At 50.0% G+C, this 21267-nt stretch overlaps 1 protein-coding gene across 1 annotated transcript in view; it reads right to left on the minus strand.

The window, feature by feature from the left end:
- Positions 1-21267, minus strand: part of LOC142254393 (nuclear pore membrane glycoprotein 210-like) — a 25571-nt gene continuing 4304 nt past the window's right edge. The window contains exons 5-19 of the mRNA XM_075325434.1: positions 21169-21262; positions 19757-19907; positions 19532-19664; positions 19292-19450; positions 17374-17442; positions 17171-17280; positions 10502-10642; positions 10212-10346; positions 1933-2088; positions 1577-1766; positions 999-1144; positions 694-915; positions 444-617; positions 158-350; positions 1-35 (exon numbers count right to left, since the gene is read on the minus strand). Coding sequence (XP_075181549.1) covers positions 1-35; positions 158-350; positions 444-617; positions 694-915; positions 999-1144; positions 1577-1766; positions 1933-2088; positions 10212-10346; positions 10502-10642; positions 17171-17280; positions 17374-17442; positions 19292-19450; positions 19532-19664; positions 19757-19907; positions 21169-21262 — 2108 coding nt within the window. The remainder of the gene's footprint in view (positions 36-157; positions 351-443; positions 618-693; positions 916-998; positions 1145-1576; positions 1767-1932; positions 2089-10211; positions 10347-10501; positions 10643-17170; positions 17281-17373; positions 17443-19291; positions 19451-19531; positions 19665-19756; positions 19908-21168; positions 21263-21267) is intronic.

Genomic DNA, 21267 nt, shown 5'->3' on the forward strand with positions numbered 1-21267 from the left:
TTAGCTGCTTTCACTGGTGGAGTTGCAGTCTTCAGCTAATTTGTAGCAAAACTAACACACTCCTTATGGCACAAGTTACATATTTACAATTTCTCATCAACAGTTATCGAAACGTCTTGCCCATATGTTCTGTAATTTAAGCATAACCACCACTCACCATGTAACCATGTCTGTCCAGTGCCATCACTCTTTGCTATCTCTTGCATGCCCTGGCCATGAGGAAGAAGAGCGGTGGTCTCGTTGGAAGAGGTCCAATCCATTGCCAGTGAGCTAAAGTTATCAAATTTCCTCCGGTGCTGGTCGAAGATAAACAGCTCCAGTTTTGTGTCCCTCAACATGGATACAGGGATCTAAATAAAGGACATCGACAGGCTATGATATGTTGTCCTTGCGATGGATTTACTATACCTACAGAAGGAACTGATCAAGGGTAAAAGTCTTACAAATTGCTTGTTATGCTTCAGGATGGGACATGGTGGAGCTCCATCGAGTGCCGAATACACCGGATACAAGGACATGCCCGCAGGAAAAGCACAGATGAGATTGACTTCCACCATTTCCACCGACGGTCTCGGATTTAGAGTTCCAGGATTATTTCCCAATTGAAATGTCAAAACCTGCAGGATACCAGCTGTTTTTTATCTCCGCAATTCATGTGTCCAACACGGTGGAAGTCTTCTGTCCTTCGCTCACCTGTTCTCCCAGTTTGGTGCACTGGACCTCATACGTGTGTAGATTCTTCTTTGCCTTCGTCGGAGATCCAATTTGGTGTATGTGAACGCTGCTCCAGTCTTCAGCAGTGAGCCACCTAAAGAAACAGGTTGGCTCGAGAACCCATGGGCCTGGACCACCTTCAAATACCATGACCTTGGTGGAGTGGAGGGAAAGCACAGAGGTGTGCACCGGATCAACCGCCTGCAAGAAGAAGAGTTGCAACCAGATGAAAGCCAAGTGTATATAAGTATGTAAATGCCGGGATCAGGAGGATGTAAACGTACCTTAAGAGGGTTGTAGGCTGAGAACATGGCGTCGTTGTGGTATTCCCCTTCATCTGTCGTTACACTGACTTTGAGGACAATGTGTCCGGGGCTTTGTGCAAATATCTTCAGGCAGGAGCATGATGGAGGAGCAAACGTGCACCTATCTATTGCCAAGGAATTAGATTAGTAGCCTAAGAAGGTTTTATGTTCCAATGGCTTAGTCTACGACAGCCGATGAGCAATCGAAATATGCTTGGCGTCGCTACTGTAAAAGTGATAGGGGTCATATTGTGACACCTACACTATTGCGGGGAAAGTAAGTCACAAAAAAACTGATTTTTGCAACTTGCTTATCTTGGTAGTGGAGTTGGCACAATGTGACTCCTTTCACTTGTATAGCGTTGCGATGTAGCAGCGCCACCAAGTGGACTTTGGTCATGGTCAAAGTTGCCTAAAGAGAACCATTCTGGTGCCCATCACTATCTACAAACACTAATGTATTGGTGTGCGCCGGAATTTCTGTATTCTATTATAATAGAAGACAGTCAGTCGTCTTGACCGATTGTACATAGTTGTTGGTATACGGTATATCTTACCATCTTGGATGCTGAAGATTCCACCCTTGTCCATGCTGATGTGCAGCGGAAGCAGAGAACAGTTTACGAAGGGAAAAATGGCGTCCTGATATTGGCCATACACCACTACCGGAATATTTATCTCCCGGCCTACCTGAGTGTCAGCATTGGATGGGAGAAGCTCCAAAGAGATGACCGGGAGCACCAAAACCTGGATAGGAATGAAAACACAAAGCAAGATCACAGCGGGAAACTCCAGAAGAGTAGAAAGAGGTTGTAGTGGGCAAAAGTTTTTGTACGTTTTCGAGTTGGGAAAAAAGTGAACTTTAGGGATCTGTAAACAAATGTCCTAACATAAGCAGTCCTGCATTACTTACGTGGCTCTGACCACTATGTAGCGGGTTCATGATGTCATTAGCCTGGACAAGGCAGCGGCCGGGTTGTCCTCCCGTTATGACGAAGCCTCTGGTATTAATACTTGCGATGCTCTTGTTTGTGGAAAACCAGGAGACGTTCCCGCTGCCTCCCTCGGCCTAAAGAGAACATCTTGTGTAAAGTTTTGGGTATATTATAGCTTACACAAAAAAAAAATTGTGTCGGCTGAAGTAAGAAAGGAGTTAATGTCTTCAGGCCTTCCAAAAAGTTCTTAGTGTGTGGGATTTCACTTTTGGAAAAATGACTTGTTCAGGGAGTGTGGATAAGCTGGGTGGATGCTGGGAGTGTCTGTACTTATTATGCAGTTATGTATCCTGCTATTTGCTATCATGCAAGGAACGGCTACATTTGTGCATTATACGCCCATATTTCTGAAGATTATAAAAGATCTGATTTTCATTAAATTCATTTGGAGAGCTTTGGAAATCACATGCCTGTGTATTTCTTAAATGCTTACCAGCGCCGTAGAATGAATCCCAGAAACTTTTAATTGGAGTAAGAACTACTTCAACACGACCATGAGATAAAGCAATGTCTTCAGGCCTGCCAAAAAGTTCTTAGGGTGTGGGATTTCACTTTTGTAACAAAGACTTGTTTAAGGAGTATGGCTAAGCTGGGGGGATACTGGGAGTGTCTATACTTATTATATAGTTATGTATGTCTATTTGCTATCATGTAAGAAACGCCTTCCAAAAATTTCTTAGGGTGTGGGATTTCATGTTTGGAACATAGACTTGTTCAGGGAGTGTGGCTAAGCTGGGTGGATGCTGAGAGTGTTTGCATTTATTATGCAGTTATGTATTCTACTATTTGCCATCATGTAAGAGACACTTAAATTTATGCATGGTACGCCTATATTTCTGAAGAATATAAAAGATCTGATTCTCATTAAATTCATTTGGAGAGCATTGGAAATCCCATGCCTGTGTATTTCTTTAATTCTCACTGGTGCCGTACAATGAATCCCAGAAACTTTTAATTGGAGTAAGAACTACATCAGCCCAACCATGACATAAAGCAATGTCTTCAGGCCTTCCAAAAAGTTCTTAAGGTGTGGGATTTCAATTTTGGAACACAGACTTGTTCAGGGAGTGTGGCTGAGCTGGGTGGATGCTGGTAGTGTCTGTACTTATTATTCAGTTATGTATTCTACTATTTGCTATTATGTAAGAAACGCCTAAACTTGTGCATAGTACGCCTATATATCTGAAGAGTATAAAAGGTCTATTTCTCATTGAATTCCTTTGGAGAGCTGTGGAAATCACATGCCTGTGTATTTCTTACATTTTTACTAGCACCGTAGAATGAATCCCAGAAACTTTTAATTGGAGTAAGAACTACTTCAAAACAACCATGAGATAAAGCAATTGTCTTCAAGTCTGTTAAAAAGTTCTTAGGGTGTGGGATTTCACTTTTGGAACAAAGACTTGTTCAGGTGGTGTGGCTAAGCTGTGTGGATGCTGGGAGTGTCTGTACTTATTATGCAGCTATGTGTTTAATCAGATACTTTTTTTCTGCTGCTGATGAACATTTTTGCAAAGATGTTAAAAAACTAACTTGACGCATGATACTTTTTTGTATCTCTTAGATGCCAGATCTGCTATTAGCTGCATTTGAACTTATATCTGTATAAAAAGAAGGGAATTTTGTTTACTTACCGTAAATTCCTTTTCTTCTAGCTCCAATTGGGAGACCCAGACAATTGGGTGTATAGCTATGCCTCCGGAGGCCACACAAAGTATTACACTAAAAGTGTAAAGCCCCTCCCCTTCTGCCTATACACCCCCCGTGCTCACGGGCTCCTCAGTTTTGGTGCAAAAGCAAGAAGGAGGAAAAAATTATAATTGGTTTAAAGTAAATTCAATCCGAAGGAATATCGGAGAACTGAAACCATTCAACATGAACAACATGTGTACACAAAAAACAGGGGCGGGTGCTGGGTCTCCCAATTGGAGCTAGAAGAAAAGGAATTTACGGTAAGTAAACAAAATTCCCTTCTTCTTTGTCGCTCCATTGGGAGACCCAGACAATTGGGACGTCCAAAAGCAGTCCCTGGGTGGGTAAATAATACCTCATAATAGAGCCGCAACCGGCTCCGTCCTACAGGTGGGCAACCGCCGCCTGAAGGACTCGCCTACCTAGGCTGGCATCTGCCGAAGCATAGGTATGCACCTGATAGTGTTTCGTGAAAGTGTGCAGGCTCGACCAGGTAGCCGCCTGACACACCTGCTGAGCCGTAGCCTGGTGCCGCAAAGCCCAGGACGCTCCCACAGCCCTGGTAGAATGGGCCTTCAGCCCTGAGGGAACCGGAAGCCCGGAGGAACGATAAGCCTCGAGAATTGGTTCCTTGATCCACCGAGCCAGGGTTGATTTGGAAGCTTGTGTCCCTTTACGCTGGCCAGCGACAAGGACAAAGAGTGCATCCGAGCGGCGCAGGGGCGCCGTACGAGAAATGTAGAATCTGAGTGCTCTCACCAGATCTAACAAGTGCAAATCCTTTTCACATTGGTGAACTGGATGAGGACAAAAAGAGGGTAAGGAGATATCCTGATTGAGATGAAAGGGGGATACCACCTTAGGGAGAAAGTCCGGAACCGGACGCAGAACCACCTTGTCCTGGTGAAACACCAGGAAGGGGGCTTTGCATGACAGCGCTGCTAGCTCAGACACTCTCCGAAGCGAAGTGACTGCTACTAGGAAAACCACCTTCTGCGAAAGGCGTGAGAGAGAAATATCCCTCATTGGCTCGAACGGTGGTTTCTGAAGAACCATCCGTACCCTGTTCAGATCCCAGGGTTCTAACGGACGCTTGTAAGGAGGTACGATGTGAAAAACCCCCTGCAGGAACGTGCGTACCTGTGGAAGTCTGGCTAGGCGCTTCTGAAAAAAGACAGAGAGCGCAGAGACTTGTCCCTTAAGGGAAACTAGTGACAAACCCTTTTCTAATCCGGATTGAAGGAAGGACAGAAAAGTGGGCAAGGTAAACGGCCAGGGAGAAACACCCTGAGCAGAGCACCACGACAGGAATATTTTCCACGTCCTGTGGTAGATCTTGGCGGACGTTGGTTTCCTAGCCTGTCTCATGGTGGCAATGACCTCTTGAGATAATCCTGAAGACGCTAGGATCCAGGACTCAATGGCCACACAGTCAGGTTCAGGGCCGCAGAATTCAGATGGAAAAACGGCCCTTGAGACAGCAAGTCTGGTCGGTCTGGTAGTGCCCACCGTGAGATGCCACAGAACCGGGTACCACGACCTCCTCGGCCAGTCTGGAGCGACGAGGATGGCGCGGCGGCAGTCGGCCCTGATCTTGCGTAACACTCTGGGCAACAGTGCCAGAGGAGGGAACACATAAGGGAGTTGAAACTGCGACCAATCCTGAACTAAGGCGTCTGCCGCCAGAGCTCTGTGATCTTGAGACCGTGCCATGAACGTCGGGACCTTGTTGTTGTGCCGGGACGCCATTAGGTCGACGTCCGGCATGCCCCAGCGGCGACAGATCTCCTGAAACACGTCCGGGTGAAGGGACCATTCCCCTGCGTCCATGCCCTGGCGACTGAGAAAGTCTGCTTCCCAGTTTTCTACGCCCGGGATGTGAACTGCGGATATGGTGGAGGCTGTGGCTTCCACCCACAGCAGAATCCGCCGAACTTCCTGGAAGGCTTGCCGACTGCGTGTCCCGCCTTGGTGGTTGATGTATGCCACCGCTGTGGAGTTGTCCGACTGAATTCGGATCTGTTTGCCTTCCAGCCACGGCTGGAACGCCTTTAGGGCAAGATACACTGCCCTTATCTCCAGAACATTGATCTGAAGGGAAGACTCTGTCTGAGTCCAAGTCCCCTGAGCCCTGTGGTGGAGAAAGACCGCTCCCCACCCTGACAGGCTCGCGTCCGTCGTGACCACAGCCCAGGATGGGGGCAAGAAGGATTTCCCCTTCGACAGAGAAGTGGGAAGAAGCCACCACTGAAGGGAAGCTTTGGCTGCCCGAGAAAGGGAGACGTTCCTGTCGAGGGACGTCGACTTCCTGTCCCATTTGCGGAGAATGTCCCATTGAAGTGGGCGCAGATGAAACTGCGCAAAAGGAACTGCCTCCATTGCTGCCACCATCTTCCCTAGGAAGTGCATGAGGCGCCTCAGGGGGTGTGACTGACCATGAAGGAGAGACTGCACCCCTGTCTGTAGTGAACGCTGTTTGTTCAGCGGAAGCTTCACTATCGCTGAGAGAGTATGAAACTCCATGCCAAGATATGTCAGTGATTGGGCCAGTGTCAGATTTGACTTTGGAAAATTGATGATCCACCCGAAACTCTGGAGAGTTTCCAGAGCAATGTTCAGGCTGTGTTGGCATGCCCCTTGAGAGGGTGCCTTGACAAGGAGATCGTCTAAGTAAGGGATCACCGAGTGTCCCTGAGAGTGTAGGATTGCCACCACTGTTGCCATGACCTTGGTGAAGACCCGTGGGGCTGTCGCCAGGCCAAAAGGTAGTGCTACGAACTGAAGGTGTTCGTCCCCTATGGCGAAGCGCAGGAAGCGCTGATGCTCTGGCGCAATCGGTACGTGGAGATAAGCATCTTTGATGTCTATTGATGCCAGGAAATCTCCTTGGGACATTGAGGCGATGACGGAGCGGAGCGATTACATCCGGAACCGCCTGGTTTTCACATGCTTGTTGAGCAGCTTTAGGTCCAGAACGGGACGGAAGGATCCGTCCTTTTTTGGCACCACGAACAAGTTGGAGTAAAAACCGTGACCCCGTTGCTGAAGAGGAACCGGGATCACCACTCCTTCCGCCTTCAGGGTGCCCACCGCCTGCATAAGAGCCTCGGCTCTGTCGGGGGGTGGAGATGTTCTGAAGAAACGAGTCGGAGGACGAGAGTTGAACTCTATCCTGTAACCGTGAGATAGAATGTCTCTCACCCATCGGTCTTTTACTTGTGGCAGCCAGGCGTCGCAAAAGCGGGAGAGCCTGCCATCGACCGAGGATGCGGTTTGAGGAGGCCGAAAGTCATGAGGAGGCCGCTTTGGGAGCGGTGCCTCCGGCGGTCTTTTTAGGACGTGACTTAGACCGCCATGCATCGGAGTTCCTCTGATCTTTCTGAGGCCTTTTGGACGAGGAAAATTGAGATCTGCCCGCGGTCCGAAAGGACCGAAACCTCGATTGTACTTTCCATGGTTGAGGTCTGTTTGGTTTGGACTGGGGTAAGGATGAATCCTTTCCCTTGGATTGTTTAATGATTTCATCCAATCGCTCACCAAACAAGCGGTCGCCAGCCAATGGCAAACCGGTTAAGAACTTTTTGGAAGCAGAGTCTGCCTTCCATTCACGTAGCCACATGGCCCTGCGGAGTACCACCGAGTTGGCGGATGCCACCGCCGTACGGCTCGCAGAGTCCAGGATAGCATTAATGGCGTAGGACGCAAACGCCGACGCCTGATTGGTTAAGGACACCACTTGCGGGACAGATGTACGTGTTACTGCATGAATCTGCGCCTGACAGGCTGAGATAGCTTGGAGTGCCCATACGGCAGCGAATGCTGGAGCAAAAGACGCGCCTATAGCTTCATAGATGGATTTCAACCATAGTTCCATCTGTCTGTCAGTGGCATCTTTGAGTGAAGCCCCATCTTCCACTGCAACTATGGATCTAGCCGCCAGTCTGGAGATTGGAGGATCCACCTTAGGACACTGAGTCCAGCCCTTGACAACCTCGGGGGGAAGGGATAACGTGTGTCCTTAAGGCGCTTGGAAAAACGCTTGTCTGGACAGTCTCGGTTTTTCTGGATTGCGTCTCTGAAGTCAGAGTGATCCAGAAACATATTTAATGTACGCTTTGGAAACCTGAAACGGAATTTCTCCTGAGAAGCAGACTCCTCAATTGGAGGAGCTGGGGGAGAAATATCCAACACCTGATTGATGGTCGCTATAAGGTCATTCACTACTGCGTCACCTTCAGGTGTATCTAGGTTGAGAGCGGCCTCAGGATCAGAATCCTGATCTGATACCTCCGCTTCATCCTCCAGAGAGTCCCCCTGCTGGGACCCTGAACAGTGTGATGAAGTGGAGGGAATTTCCCAGCGACCCCGCTTGGGCGGCCTGGGACTGCAGTCCGTGTCAGAGACCTCACCCTGGGACCTATGGTTTACCCCCGGGGCACTTTGCTGTTCCAAATGAGGGGGACCAGGGGTCAAGGATTGGATAGAGCCCGGGGCCTGAATCACCGGTCTGGACTGCAAAGCTTCCAGTATTTTAGCAGACCATTTATCCATAGTCTCAGACAGTTTGTCAGCAAAGGCTGCAAACTCCGTCCCTGTCACCTGGACAGTGGTAGCAGGTGGATCCACCTGGGCCACCTGTAGCAGAGGCTCCGGCTGAGTAAGTGCTACAGGGGCCGAGCATTGCACACAATGAGGGTCAGTGGAACCTGCCGGTAGTACAGCTGTACATGAGGTACAGGTTGCAAAATACGCCTGTGCTGTGGCACCCTTGCTTTTTGCAGATGACATGTTGTCTCCTCTGAGAACAACCAGGAGGGTATATAGCCAAGAATCAACAGAGCGACCGTACAGTGCAATGTATAGCCTATAAGCCTATATATATATATACACTTCGGTACTCAGTGGGGCCAGCACCACAGGTGCTGCTTACCGACCGCTCAGAGCGGTTGTGTGGTCACCAAATTCCCTGCCTGGGTCTCCCTGTTGTCTCTCCTCTCCAGCGTCTGAATCGCTGACAGGAATGGCTGCCGGCGTTCTGTGAGGAGGAGGAGACCGTGGGCGTGCCCAAGAAAAGTGCGGGAATCTAGTGCCCCAGTGTACTGAGTGAGGAGGATACTAATGTATGCTCCAGCCCTCGGCGCTGACGATCTGTGCAGCGTCCGGCCCTTCCCCTGACTGGCAGGCCTGTGGGCGGGAACAAACGACACTAGGCCGCAGAAGCCGGGGACTAAAGTTATAAGCGCGGCCGGCAATAAGCGCGGCCGCGCGTAGTCCCCCGGCGCACTAACACCTCCAGCAGTGCTGGAAAGTGTCTGGCACAAGCGCCCCATGTCCGGCGCACTAACACACCCAGCCGAGCTGGAAAGTGTCTGGCCCAAGCGCTCCATGTCCGGCGCACTAACACACCCAGCAGTGCTGGAAAGTGACTGGCACCAGCGCCCCATGTCCGGCGCACTAACACACCCAGCCGAGCTGGAAAGTGTCTGGCACAAGCGCTCCATGTCCGGCGCACTAACACACCCAGCAGAGCTGGAAAGTGTCTGGCACAAGCGCTCCATGTCCGGCGCACTAACACACCCAGCAGAGCTGGAAAGTGTCTGGCACAAGCGCTCCATGCCCGGCGCACTAACACATCCAGCAGTGCTGTAATGTGTATGGCACCAGCGCTCCATGCGCGGTCCCCACGGGGACACAGAGTACCTCATAGTAGCAGGGCCTTGTCCCTGACGATACCCAGCTCCTATCCAGCAGATTCCCAGGGGCTGCGGAGGGAGCATGGTCCCAGTGCCTGGAGACCGATAGGATCCCACTTCACCCAGAGCCCATTAAGGGATGGGGAAGGAAAACAGCATGTGGCTCCTGCCTATGTACCCGCAATGGGTACCTCAACCTTAACAACACCGCCGACAAAGTGGGGTGAGAAGGGAGCATGCTGGGGGCCCTGTTATGGGCCCTCTTTTCTTCCATCCGACCTAGTCAGCAGCTGCTGCTGACCAAGCTGTGGAGCTATGCGTGGATGTCTGCCTCCTTCGCACAAAGCATAAAAACTGAGGAGCCCGTGAGCACGGGGGGTGTATAGGCAGAAGGGGAGGGGCTTTACACTTTTAGTGTAATACTTTGTGTGGCCTCTGGAGGCATAGCCTATACACCCAATTGTCTGGGTCTCCCAATGGAGCGACAAAGAAATAGGCATATACTGACGGGGAAGTTAGCACACATGTGTGACCACAGCTTCTTTCATTGTCTCTAGGACTGAGGAGTTTGTCAGGTAATGCTAAATAGGATCCCAATGTTGCTGATAGTGCATTTCTGCGCCATTCATTGTCTATGGGACTGCCTAGCTTTGGTTTTCTCCAGCAGTTCTATAGAGAATGAAAGGATAAACCCCAGGTTATATTTTATCCTATGAAATGGGGATAGCGTTAACATTTCATACAATATATTTGGTATTTGTATAACTGATGACTTGTATATTTGGGAGAACAGAAGGTTTTTCCAGTCTCACCTTTACCATGAAGGTATGGGATGCATTTCTTGGGTAAGCGGGCAATACCAGAGTTTGAGGAGAGACGGTAGTGGGCAACAAAATCTTCACTTCTTGTTTCTGGGAAATTGGGTTTGGAAACATCAAGAGTTCATCCTGTCAATGACACGAGAAATATTTATTTTCCAGAAGACCGAAGGATCCAAGGCAATGTCTGTGACTGTGACCATACTGGATTCGGAGGACACCAGTAGACATAGGAGCCACCATTACTGCTTTGTTATACTTTGTGTATGTCTTTCATTTCTTACCTCGTGATCGACACCAGTAAGTGACGCATTGACGGTTGTGGTTCCAGTTTGGATGGCGCGTACCACGTGGTATGACCCGTTTTTAGAGGAAAACATCAAAATGAAGAAATCGAAGGGAAAGTGACCGCTAATCTGCAGGTTCTGTTAACATCAATGGAAGAAGAATGGAAATCTGGTGAGGATCTTAAGAAATATTGAGCTTATATGTAGTAGACACCTTAAAGAGATGTAAGTGCAAGTTCCACCATCTTAAAGGGGATCTGTCAATTTCAATGAATATGTAAATTTTTTTTATCTGGTGTAAACGCCGCTGTTCTCCTGAATCCGGCGCTGTTTTTCTTTTGTTCCTGCGCCTCTCCGTTCCTGAGATATGGCCACTTCTTCCCTGTATATAAATCTAGTGTTGTTAGCCAAGTGGGCATTTTCCTTAATAAGATGACCATGCCCACTTGGCTACAAATAATAGATTTATATACAAGGAAGATGGGGCCATATCTCAGGAACACGGAGGAGCAGCAAGAAAAGAAAAACATCGCCGGATTCGGGAGAACAGCGGCATTTACACCAGGTTAAAAAGAAGGGAATTTTGTTTACTTACCGTAAATTCCTTTTCTTCTAGCTCCTATTGGGAGACCCAGACAATTGGGTGTATAGCTTCTGCCTCCGGAGGCCACACAAAGTATTACACTTTAAAAAGTGTAACCCCTCCCCTCTGCCTATACACCCTCCCGTGCATCACGGGCTCCTCAGTTTTGGTGCAAAAGCAGGAAGGAGGAAACTTATAAATTGGTCTAAGGTAAATTCAATCCGAAGGATGTTCAGAGAACTGAAACTATGAACCAAAGGAACAATTCAACATGAACAACATGTGTACACAACAGAACAACAGCCCGAAGGGAACAGGGGCGGGTGCTGGGTCTCCCAATAGGAGCTAGAAGAAAAGGAATTTACGGTAAGTAAACAAAATTCCCTTCTTCTTTGTCGCTCCATTGGGAGACCCAGACAATTGGGACGTCCAAAAGCAGTCCCTGGGTGGGTAAAAGAATACCTCGATAAAAAGAGCCGAAAACGGCCCCCTCTTACAGGTGGGCAACCGCCGCCTGAAGGACTCGCCTACCTAGGCTGGCATCTGCCGAAGCATAGGTATGCACCTGATAGTGTTTCGTGAAAGTGTGCAGACTAGACCAGGTAGCCGCCTGACACACATGCTGAGCCGTAGCCTGGTGCCGCAATGCCCAGGACGCACCCACGGCTCTGGTAGAATGGGCTTTCAGCCCTGAAGGAACCAGAAGCCCAGAAGAACGGTAGGCTTCAAGAATCGGTTCCTTGATCCACCGAGCCAAGGTTGACTTGGACGCCTGCGACCCTTTACGCTGGCCAGCGACAAGGACAAAGAGCGCATCTGAACGGCGCAGGGGCGCCGTGCGAGACACGTAGAGCCGGAGTGCTCAAACTAGATCTAACAAGTGCAAATCCTTTTCACATTGGTGAACTGGATGAGGGCAAAATGAAGGTAAGGAAATATCCTGATTGAGATGAAACGGGGATACCACCTTAGGGAGGAATTCCGGGACCGGACGCAGAACCACCTTATCCTGGTGAAAAACCAGGAAGGGGGCTTTGCATGACAACGCTGCTAGCTCCGACACGCTACGGAGCGACGTAACCGCCACTAGAAAAGCCACCTTCTGCGAAAGACGTGATAGAGAGACATCCCGCAGCGGCTCGAAGGGTGGTTTCTGAAGAGCCCTTAGCACTCTGTTAAGATCCCAAGGTTCCAGCGGCCGCTTGTAAGGTGGGACTATGTGGCAAACTCCCTGCAGGAACGTGCGGACCTGCGGAAGTCTGGCTAGACGCTTTTGAAAAAACACGGAAAGCGCCGAAACTTGTCCCTTGAGAGAGCCGAGAGACAAACCCTTGTCCATTCCGGATTGAAGGAAGGAAAGAAAGGTGGGTAAGGCAAATGGCCAGGGGGTAAAACCCTTATCAGAGCACCAGGATAAGAAGATCCTCCAAGCCCTGTGATAGATCTTGGCGGACGTTGGTTTCCTGGCCTGTCTCATAGTGGCAATGACATCTTGAGATAACCCTGAGGACGCTAGGATCCAGGACTCAATGGCCACACAGTCAAGTTGAGGGCCGCAGAATTCAGATGGAAAAATGGCCCTTGAGACAGCAAGTCTGGTCGGTCTGGGAGTGCCCACGGTTGACCGACCGTGAGGTGCCACAGATCCGGGTACCACGACCTCCTCGGCCAGTCTGGAGCGACGAGGATGGCGCGGCGGCAGTCGGACCTGATCTTGCGTAACACTCTGGGCAGCATTGCCAGAGGAGGAAACACATAAGGTAGTCGAAACTGCGACCAATCCTGAACTAATGCGTCCGCCGGCAGAGCTCTGTGATCTTGAGACCGTGCCATGAATGCCGGGACTTTGTTGTTGTGCCGAGACGCCATGAGATCGACGTCCGGCGTTCCCCAGTGGCAACAGATCTCTTGAAACACGTCCGGGTGAAGAGACCATTCCCCTGCGTCCATGCCCTGGCGACTGAGGAAGTCTGCTTCCCAGTTTTCTACGCCCGGGATGTGAACTGCGGAGATGGTGGATGCTGTGGCCTCCGCCCACAGCAGAATCCGCCGAACTTCCTGGAAGGCTTGACGGCTGCGCGTGCCGCCCTGATGGTTGATGTACGCGACCGCCGTGGCGTTGTCCGACTGTATGCGGATCTGCCTGCCCTCCAGCCAGCGATGAAACGCCTTCAGGGCCAGATACACTGCCCTTATTTCCAGAACATTGATCTGAAGGGAGGACTCTGTCGGAGTCCAGGTTCCCTGAGCCCTGTGGTGGAGAAAAACCGCTCCCCACCCTGATAGACTCGCATCCGTCGTGACCACAGCCCAGGATGGGGGCAGGAAGGATTTTCCCTTCGACAGAGAAGTGGGAAGGAGCCACCACTGAAGAGAGGTTTTGGCTGCCAGGGAAAGAGAGACGTTCCTGTCCAGGGACGTCGACCTCCTGTCCCATTTGCGGAGAATGTCCCATTGGAGTGGACGCAGATGAAACTGCGCAAAGGGGACTGCCTCCATTGCTGCCACCATCTTCCCCAGGAAGTGCATGAGGCGCCTCAAGGGGTGTGACTGGGCCCGAAGAAGAGAGTGTACCCCTGTCTGCAGCGAACGCTGTTTGTCCAGCGGTAGCTTGACTATCGCTGAGAGAGTATGAAACTCCATCCCGAGGTAAGTCAGTGACTGGGTCGGTGTCAGCTTTGACTTTGGGAAATTGATGATCCACCCGAATCTCTGGAGAGTCTCCAGAGCCACGGTCAGGCTGTGTTGACATGCCACCCGGGAGGGTGCTTTGACTAGGAGATCGTCCAAGTAAGGGATCACCGAGTGGCCTTGAGAGTGTAGGACCGCCACAACGGATGCCATGACCTTGGTGAAGACCCGTGGGGCTGTCGCCAGGCCGAACGGCAGTGCCACAAACTGAAGGTGTTCGTCCCCGATGGCGAAACGCAGGAAGCGTTGATGCTCTGGTGCGATCGGCACATGGAGATACGCATCCCTGATGTCGATTGATGCTAGGAAGTCTCCTTGGGACATCGAAGCGATGACCGAGCGGAGAGATTCCATGCGAAACCGTCTGGTTCTCACATGTCTGTTGAGCAGTTTGAGGTCCAGAACGGGACGGAATGATCCGTCCTTTTTTGGCACCACGAACAAGTTGGAGTAAAACCCGCGACCACGTTCCTGAAGGGGAACGGGGATCACAACTCCTTCTGTCTTCAGAGTGTTCACCGCCTGAAAAAGTGCCTCGGCTCGCTCGGGGGGCGGAGATGTTCTGAAGAAACGAGTCGGGGGACGAGAGCTGAACTCTATCCTGTAACCGTGAGACAGAATGTCTCTCACCCATCGGTCTTGGACATTTGGCCACCAGGCGTCGCAAAAGCGGGAGAGCCTGCCACCGACCGAGGATGCGGTTTGGGGAGGCCGAAAGTCATGAGGAGGCCGCCTTGGAGACGGTGCCTCCGGCGGCCTTTGGCGGACGTGACTTAGACCGCTATGAATAAGAGTTTCTGTGGCCTGTTGGACGAAGAAGGTTGGGACCTGGCTGAGGGCCGAAAGGACCGAAACCTCGATTGAATTTTCCGTTGCTGAGGTCTGTTTGGCTTGGACTGGGGTAAGGACGAGTCCTTTCCCTTGGATTGCTTAATAATTTCATCCAATCGCTCGCCAAACAATCGGTCGCCGGAAAATGGCAAACCGGTTAAGAACCTCTTGGAAGCAGAGTCTGCCTTCCATTCGCGTAGCCACATGGCCCTGCGGACTGCCACCGAATTGGCGGATGCTACCGCTGTACGGCTAGCAGAGTCCAGGACGGCATTCATGGCGTAGGATGAAAATACCGACGCTTGAGAAGTCAAGGACGCAACTTGCGGAGCAGAGGTACGTGTGACCGCATTAATCTCAGACAAACAAGCTGAGATAGCTTGGAGTGCCCACACGGCTGCGAAGGCCGGGGCAAAAGACGCACCTGTGGCTTCATAGATGGATTTCATCAGGAGCTCTATCTGCCTGTCAGTGGCATCCTTGAGCGATGAACCATCTGCCACTGAAACTACGGATCTAGCCGCCAATCTAGAGACTGGCGGATCCACCTTGGGACATTGAGCCCAACCCTTAACTACGTCAGAGGGGAAGGGGTAACGTGTGTCATTAAGGCGCTTATTAAAGCGCTTGTCCGGAAATGCTCTGTGCTTCTGGACAGCCTCTCTCAAGTTAGAGTGATCGAAAAACGCACTCCGTGTACGTTTGGGAAACCTAAACTGGTGCTTTTCCTGCTGCGAATCCAACTCCTCTATAAGTGGAGTTGGGGGAGAGAGATCTAGCACCTGGTTGATAGACGCTATAAGGTCATTTACTATGGCGTCCCCTTCAGGTGTATCAAGATTGAGAGCAACGTCAGGTTCAGAGCCCTGAGCTGCGACGTCCGCTTCATCCTCCAGAGAGTCATCAAGCTGAGACCCCGAACAGCGTGATGAAGTCGGGGAAGATTCCCAGCGAGCCCGCTTAGCCGGTCTGGGACTGCGGTCCGTGCCGGAGTCCTCCCCGTGAGACATAGGGGCCACCCCAGGAGCACGCTGCGGCGCAGCCCGAGAGGGCCCTGGGGGCGATGATCCTACAGTGCCCGGGGCCTGTGTAAGGACCGGTCTGGACTGCAAGGCTTCTAGTATCTTAGCAGACCATCTGTCCATAGACTGAGCCATGGATTGTGAAAGCGACTCAGAGAGTTTCTCAGCCAAAACTGCAAACTCTGTCCCTGTCACCTGGATAGGGGCAGCCGGCGGTTCTACCTGAGCCGAGGGTCCCACCAGTGCCCGAGGCTCCGGCTGAGCGAGTGCAACAGGGGCCGAGTATTGCTCACAGTGAGGGTAGGTGGAACCTGCAGGTAACATAGCCGCACAAGAGGTACAGGTTGCAAAATAACCCTGTGTCTTGGCACCCTTGCTCCTTGTGAACGACATGCTGTTGTGTCCTAGGAGAGTGATCACTGAGGGTATATAGCCAGCAAAAACAATGCGGCCTTATATCTATAAATATATACACTTCGGCACCCCAGGGGGACCAGCACCGGTGACCGGTGTGACTTACCGACCGCCCAAGCGGTTGTGTGACCACCAGATTCCCTGCCTTGGGCCTCCCAGAGCTGCAGAGCTCGTTCCTGAAATCCTCCACCGGCAGAATGATGTAAAAATGGCTGCCGGAGCTCTCAGGGGAGGAGGGGGCCGTGGGCGGCGACTAATAAAGTGCGGGAATCTGGTGCCCCACAGTGATCAGTGAGGGGGGAGGAGGACACCTAAAGTATGCTCCAGCCCTCACTGTCGACGTCAAGTCGACCGTCCCGCCCTTACCCCTGACTGGCAGGCCCGGGGGCGGGAGTTATGGTACTAGGCCGCAGAAGCCGGGGACTAAATTTAATACCGCGGCCGACAAACAGGCCCGGTCGGTGCGGTAGTCCCGGCCGTCATAAAAATACAGCAGCCGCTGCGGTGTCAGTGACACGAGCGCTCCATACACCGTCCCCAAGGGGACACAGAGTACCTTTTGGATGCAGGGCCTGTCCCTGAAGATATTAAGTCTCCTGTCCGGCAGATTCCCACAGGGGCTGCGGAGGGAGCCCGGTCCCAGTGCCTGGATGACCGGATAGGATCCCACTTCTCCCAGAGCCTCTAAGGGATGGGGAAGGAAAACGGCATGTGGCTCCAGCCTCTGTACCCGCAATGTGTACCTCAACCTTAACAGCACCGCCGACTTAGTGGGGTGAGAAGGGAGCATGCCGGGGGCCCTGGGGCCCTCTTTTCTTCCATCCGATATAATCAGCAGCTGCTGCTGACTAAAATGTGGAGCTTGCGTGAATGTGTGCCTCCTTCAACACAAAGCACAAAACTGAGGAGCCCGTGATGCACGGGAGGGTGTATAGGCAGAAGGGAGGGGTTACACTTTTTAAAGTGTAATACTTTGTGTGGCCTCCGGAGGCAGAAGCTATACACCCAATTGTCTGGGTCTCCCAATGGAGCGACAAAGAAAATATCTATTTATTGATCCCCTTTAAGATAGGGGAACTTGTAAATACCAATATCATTCATTCTTTGAATTATTAGTGTCCATACCTGTGAGGGATAGACCCGACGGCTGCTTGTCTTGTCATACACCTCAATGCTGATCTCGTACACCTTTTCTGTCTCCAGAACCCAGAGGTCTCCAGGACGAATGGAAAACCCTGAGGGAAGTGATATAGCCATGACGTGCTACGGTAGGTGCTTCTTGCTGATCTTAGCCTATGGAGGTGTGTAAGAAGGGTTGCAAACCTTACCGAGGAATCCCGGCTCCACCACACACACTGTGCAGTTAGGGAGACTGGAGCCACCGTGCATGTGAATATCTAATGTCATGCTGAGTAATCAGTAACACACCTTTACATCACATAAATACAAGGAAGAGTATTATATGGACCACACCAGCCCACCAGGGGACATAACAAAGAAGTGGAGCAGAGGATCTGCAAAGCTTTAAAAAGTAGCTAAACATTTATTCATTTATTTTTAAGAATTTCTCCAGCATGGAAAGTTCTGAAACTTTGCAAAACACATTATTTGGGTATTCGTCTTCAATCCTGTAAAAAAAATGTAAGTGAGTCGCTTCCATACCTCTGCTTTTCCTTAGTCTGTTTTCCTGCATTCAGTTACATTGATATTAGAGCGTACTCCTTAGGAGTACAGATGATGGCAGTGGTGGGTCAGCTGCTGACTCTTCCTCTGAGTATTAGGTATGATCACTAGGAGTACAGATGATGGCAGTGATGGGTAAGCCTTTGTCTGCTCCTCTGAATGCTGAACATGCTCATTAGGAATATAGATGATGGCAGTGATAGGTCAGCTCCTGTCTCTTCCTCTGAGTGTTGAGCGTGCTCATTAGTAGTACATATGATGGCAGTGATGGGTCAGCTCCTGTCTCCTCCTCTGAATGTTGAGCATGCTCATTAGGAGTACAGATGATGGTAGTGATGGGTCAGCTCCTGTCTCCTCCTCTGAATATTGAACATGCTCATTAGGAGTACAGGTGATGGCAGTGATGGGTCAGCTCCTGTCTCCGCCTCTGAATATTGAACATGCTCATTAGGAGTATAGATGATGGCAGTGATGGGTCAGCTCCTGTCTCCTCCTCTGAGTGTTGAGCATGCTCATTAGGAGTACAGATGATGGCAGTGATGGGTCAGCTCCTGTCTCTTCCTCTGAATATTGAACATGCTCATTAGGAGTATAGATGATGGCAGCGATAGGTCAGCTCCTGTCTCCTCCTCTGAATATTGAACATGCTCATTAGGAGTATAGATGATGGCAGTGATGTATCAGCTCCTGTCTCCTCCTCTGAGTGTTGAGCATGCTCATTAGGATTATAGATGATGGTAGTCATGGGTCAGCTCCTGCCTCTTCCTCTGAGTATTGAGCATGCTCATTAGGAGTACAGTACTCTCTCCTCTTCCGAGTGTTCTGCTCATTAGAATAATCTCCTGCAGCAGTTTCTCCCCAGAATTAGTGCGCCGCAGGTGCTAACCCATCACTGCCATCATCTGTACTCCTAATTAGCTTTTTCTGATATCAATGCAGCTGAAGGCAGGAAAACATAATGGGGAAAGCTGTGGTTTTCAAAGTCACTTACAAAGTGAACACAAATCTGCTAATCAAGTGATTTGCAAAGTTTCATACAAATTTATTACGAAATATAGAAATAAAAGTTAAATGGGATATTCCCAGCTCCAAGATCTTATCCCAATATGTAGTAGGTGTAGTAATAATAATAATAATAATAATAATAGCAAATGCCTTCAGTTATAAATGTAATATAGTTCTCCTGATTATGTATGTCTCTTACCTAATGTGCAGGGCATTGCAGGTCCTTAGATATCCATAGTTATGGCCACTAGCAATTAACTAACTGTAACTATGAGTAACTTATGACCACTCTGTGACAGTTTGTTAATTGCTAGTGATCATAACCATGGATATCTAAGGCCCTACAATGCCCTGCACATGAGGTATAAGACAGCTAATCAGGAGAACTATACTACATTTCTAATAGGAGGTATTTGCTAATATTAGTATTCTTACACCTACTACATATTGGGATAGGGTCTTGGAGAAGGGAATACCCCTCTAATTATTCTTTAATCAATGATCTGGCCATATAGGAATAATAGATTGCAGGGATCGTATATCAGTGGTGTAGGATACTCTTGTGTGTAAAGATGAGGTTGGCGCAGCCCAGTTGCAGAGCCGTCACTGTAAGGGACGTGTCTTCAAGATCGGCCACGGGGAGGTGGGGGTCGCCTCCTGGAGATGGCACCTGGCTCTCCAGCTGTACTTTATAATTTGCCAAAGGAGGATCCATCACTGCAGATCCCAAAAAAAATGAATCAGTAATGTATCTTCATTGGGTTTTTGGGTCCCCATTTCCCACCATTGTCTCGGCACCTGTAACTTTATGCTCCACCAGTGTGTGCACTTGGAAGCGGACACGAGCCATCGCCAGCAGGAGGACCTCGCAGCACGGGGTCAGGAATATCTTCTCCAGGACCAACAGGCGGATACTGGTAACAGGTACGTGCTGCGGGAAATAGAGCTCATCAATGGAAACCGTCGAAAAATACAAACACTGCCAAAACCAGCGCAGCGCGTAAAGAACATGTCCGATCTTACCTTGTAAAATTCGCCTTCTATCCGCACTTTGACATCACTGGCTCCTGTGCTGACCCCAGACACTAAGACAATGTCTCCCTGTCTTCCAGCTTTTTCCATCAGTGTGATATACTGGGGGATGTAATACTGTGTCTCTGCGTAACGCAGAATCCTAAAGGCAGAAAAGCACAAATATTCATATAATGGTATGAGTGATATAATACCAGCAACCAGGGGCGGAACTATTGCGGTCGTAGGAATCGCAACTGGGCCCGGCGGTGCAAGGCCCCCGCCAGCCCCAGCTTCTGGTTCAGCTGGATGTGCGTCCGAGGCCACACATTCAGCTGAAATGCATCGCGGTGCAGAGGCAGGTCGGGTCCCTGCACGGCGATACACGCTGCAGCCCAAACAGAAGTCGGCAGCTTTCATCTGCGACCCAGTGGCTGAGGCGGCGCATGACAATGACATCATGCATTGCAATAGCACTGACATCAATGAAAGCTGCTGGCCACTGCGCGCACAGGAGTACGCTGCGCGACGTGGGATCCAGGGATGGTGAGTACAATGTTGTGTTTTTTTGCATTAGACAGAATGGAGACATATTTATCAGGATGGGGACATATATACCAGGAGGAGGACGTATATACCAGGAGGGGGGATAGTAGATAGCAGGAAGGGGACTGTATATACCAGGAGAGGCCCAGGATGCTGACATGGGATGACATGGGAGACATATATATCAGGATGGGAGACATATATATCAGGATGGGAGACATATATATCAGGATGGGGGAACATATATATCAGGATGGGAGACATATATATCAGGATGGGGGAACATGTATACCAGGATGGGGACATACATACCAGGATGGGAGATATATATATCCGGATGGGAGAACATATATATCAGGATGGGAGAACATATATATCAGGATGGGGGAACATATATATCAGGATGGGGGAACATATATAACAGGATGGGAGACATATATATCAGGATGGGGGAACATATATATCAGGATGGGAGACATATATATCAGGATGGGAGACATATATATCAGGATGGTGGACATACCAGGATGGAGGGCATATATACCAGCATGGGGGACATATTTACAAGGAAGGATACCAGGATGGGGGACGTTAGAATAGGATGGGAGACATTACTACATAATGGGGGGGGCACTCGTATGTCTTTATAGGATTTAGAATACTAAATGTATACATATACAGACATCTGACCAACATAAGGGGGCGGCCCAGGTCCAAATTTTGCACAAGGGTCAATCGAAATCTAGTTACGCCACTGCTAGCAACTCCACATCCAAACATCCCGAAGAAAAGCATCTACACTGAGCCTCCACCCTCAGAGCCAAATGCACAGATTGCCATATACAATTATTTATCCTTTATGTTCCCCTTTTTTGCACCTTATCTTTGTAGAAGTTTCAGGGATTCCTGTAGATTCATCCATCATCACCATCCACTGGAAGCTTATACCGGCCAAGCTGCTGAAGACATTACCTGTC

Source organism: Anomaloglossus baeobatrachus, chromosome 10 (genome assembly GCF_048569485.1).
Source record: "Anomaloglossus baeobatrachus isolate aAnoBae1 chromosome 10, aAnoBae1.hap1, whole genome shotgun sequence".
Classification (NCBI taxonomy): domain Eukaryota; kingdom Metazoa; phylum Chordata; class Amphibia; order Anura; family Aromobatidae; genus Anomaloglossus; species Anomaloglossus baeobatrachus.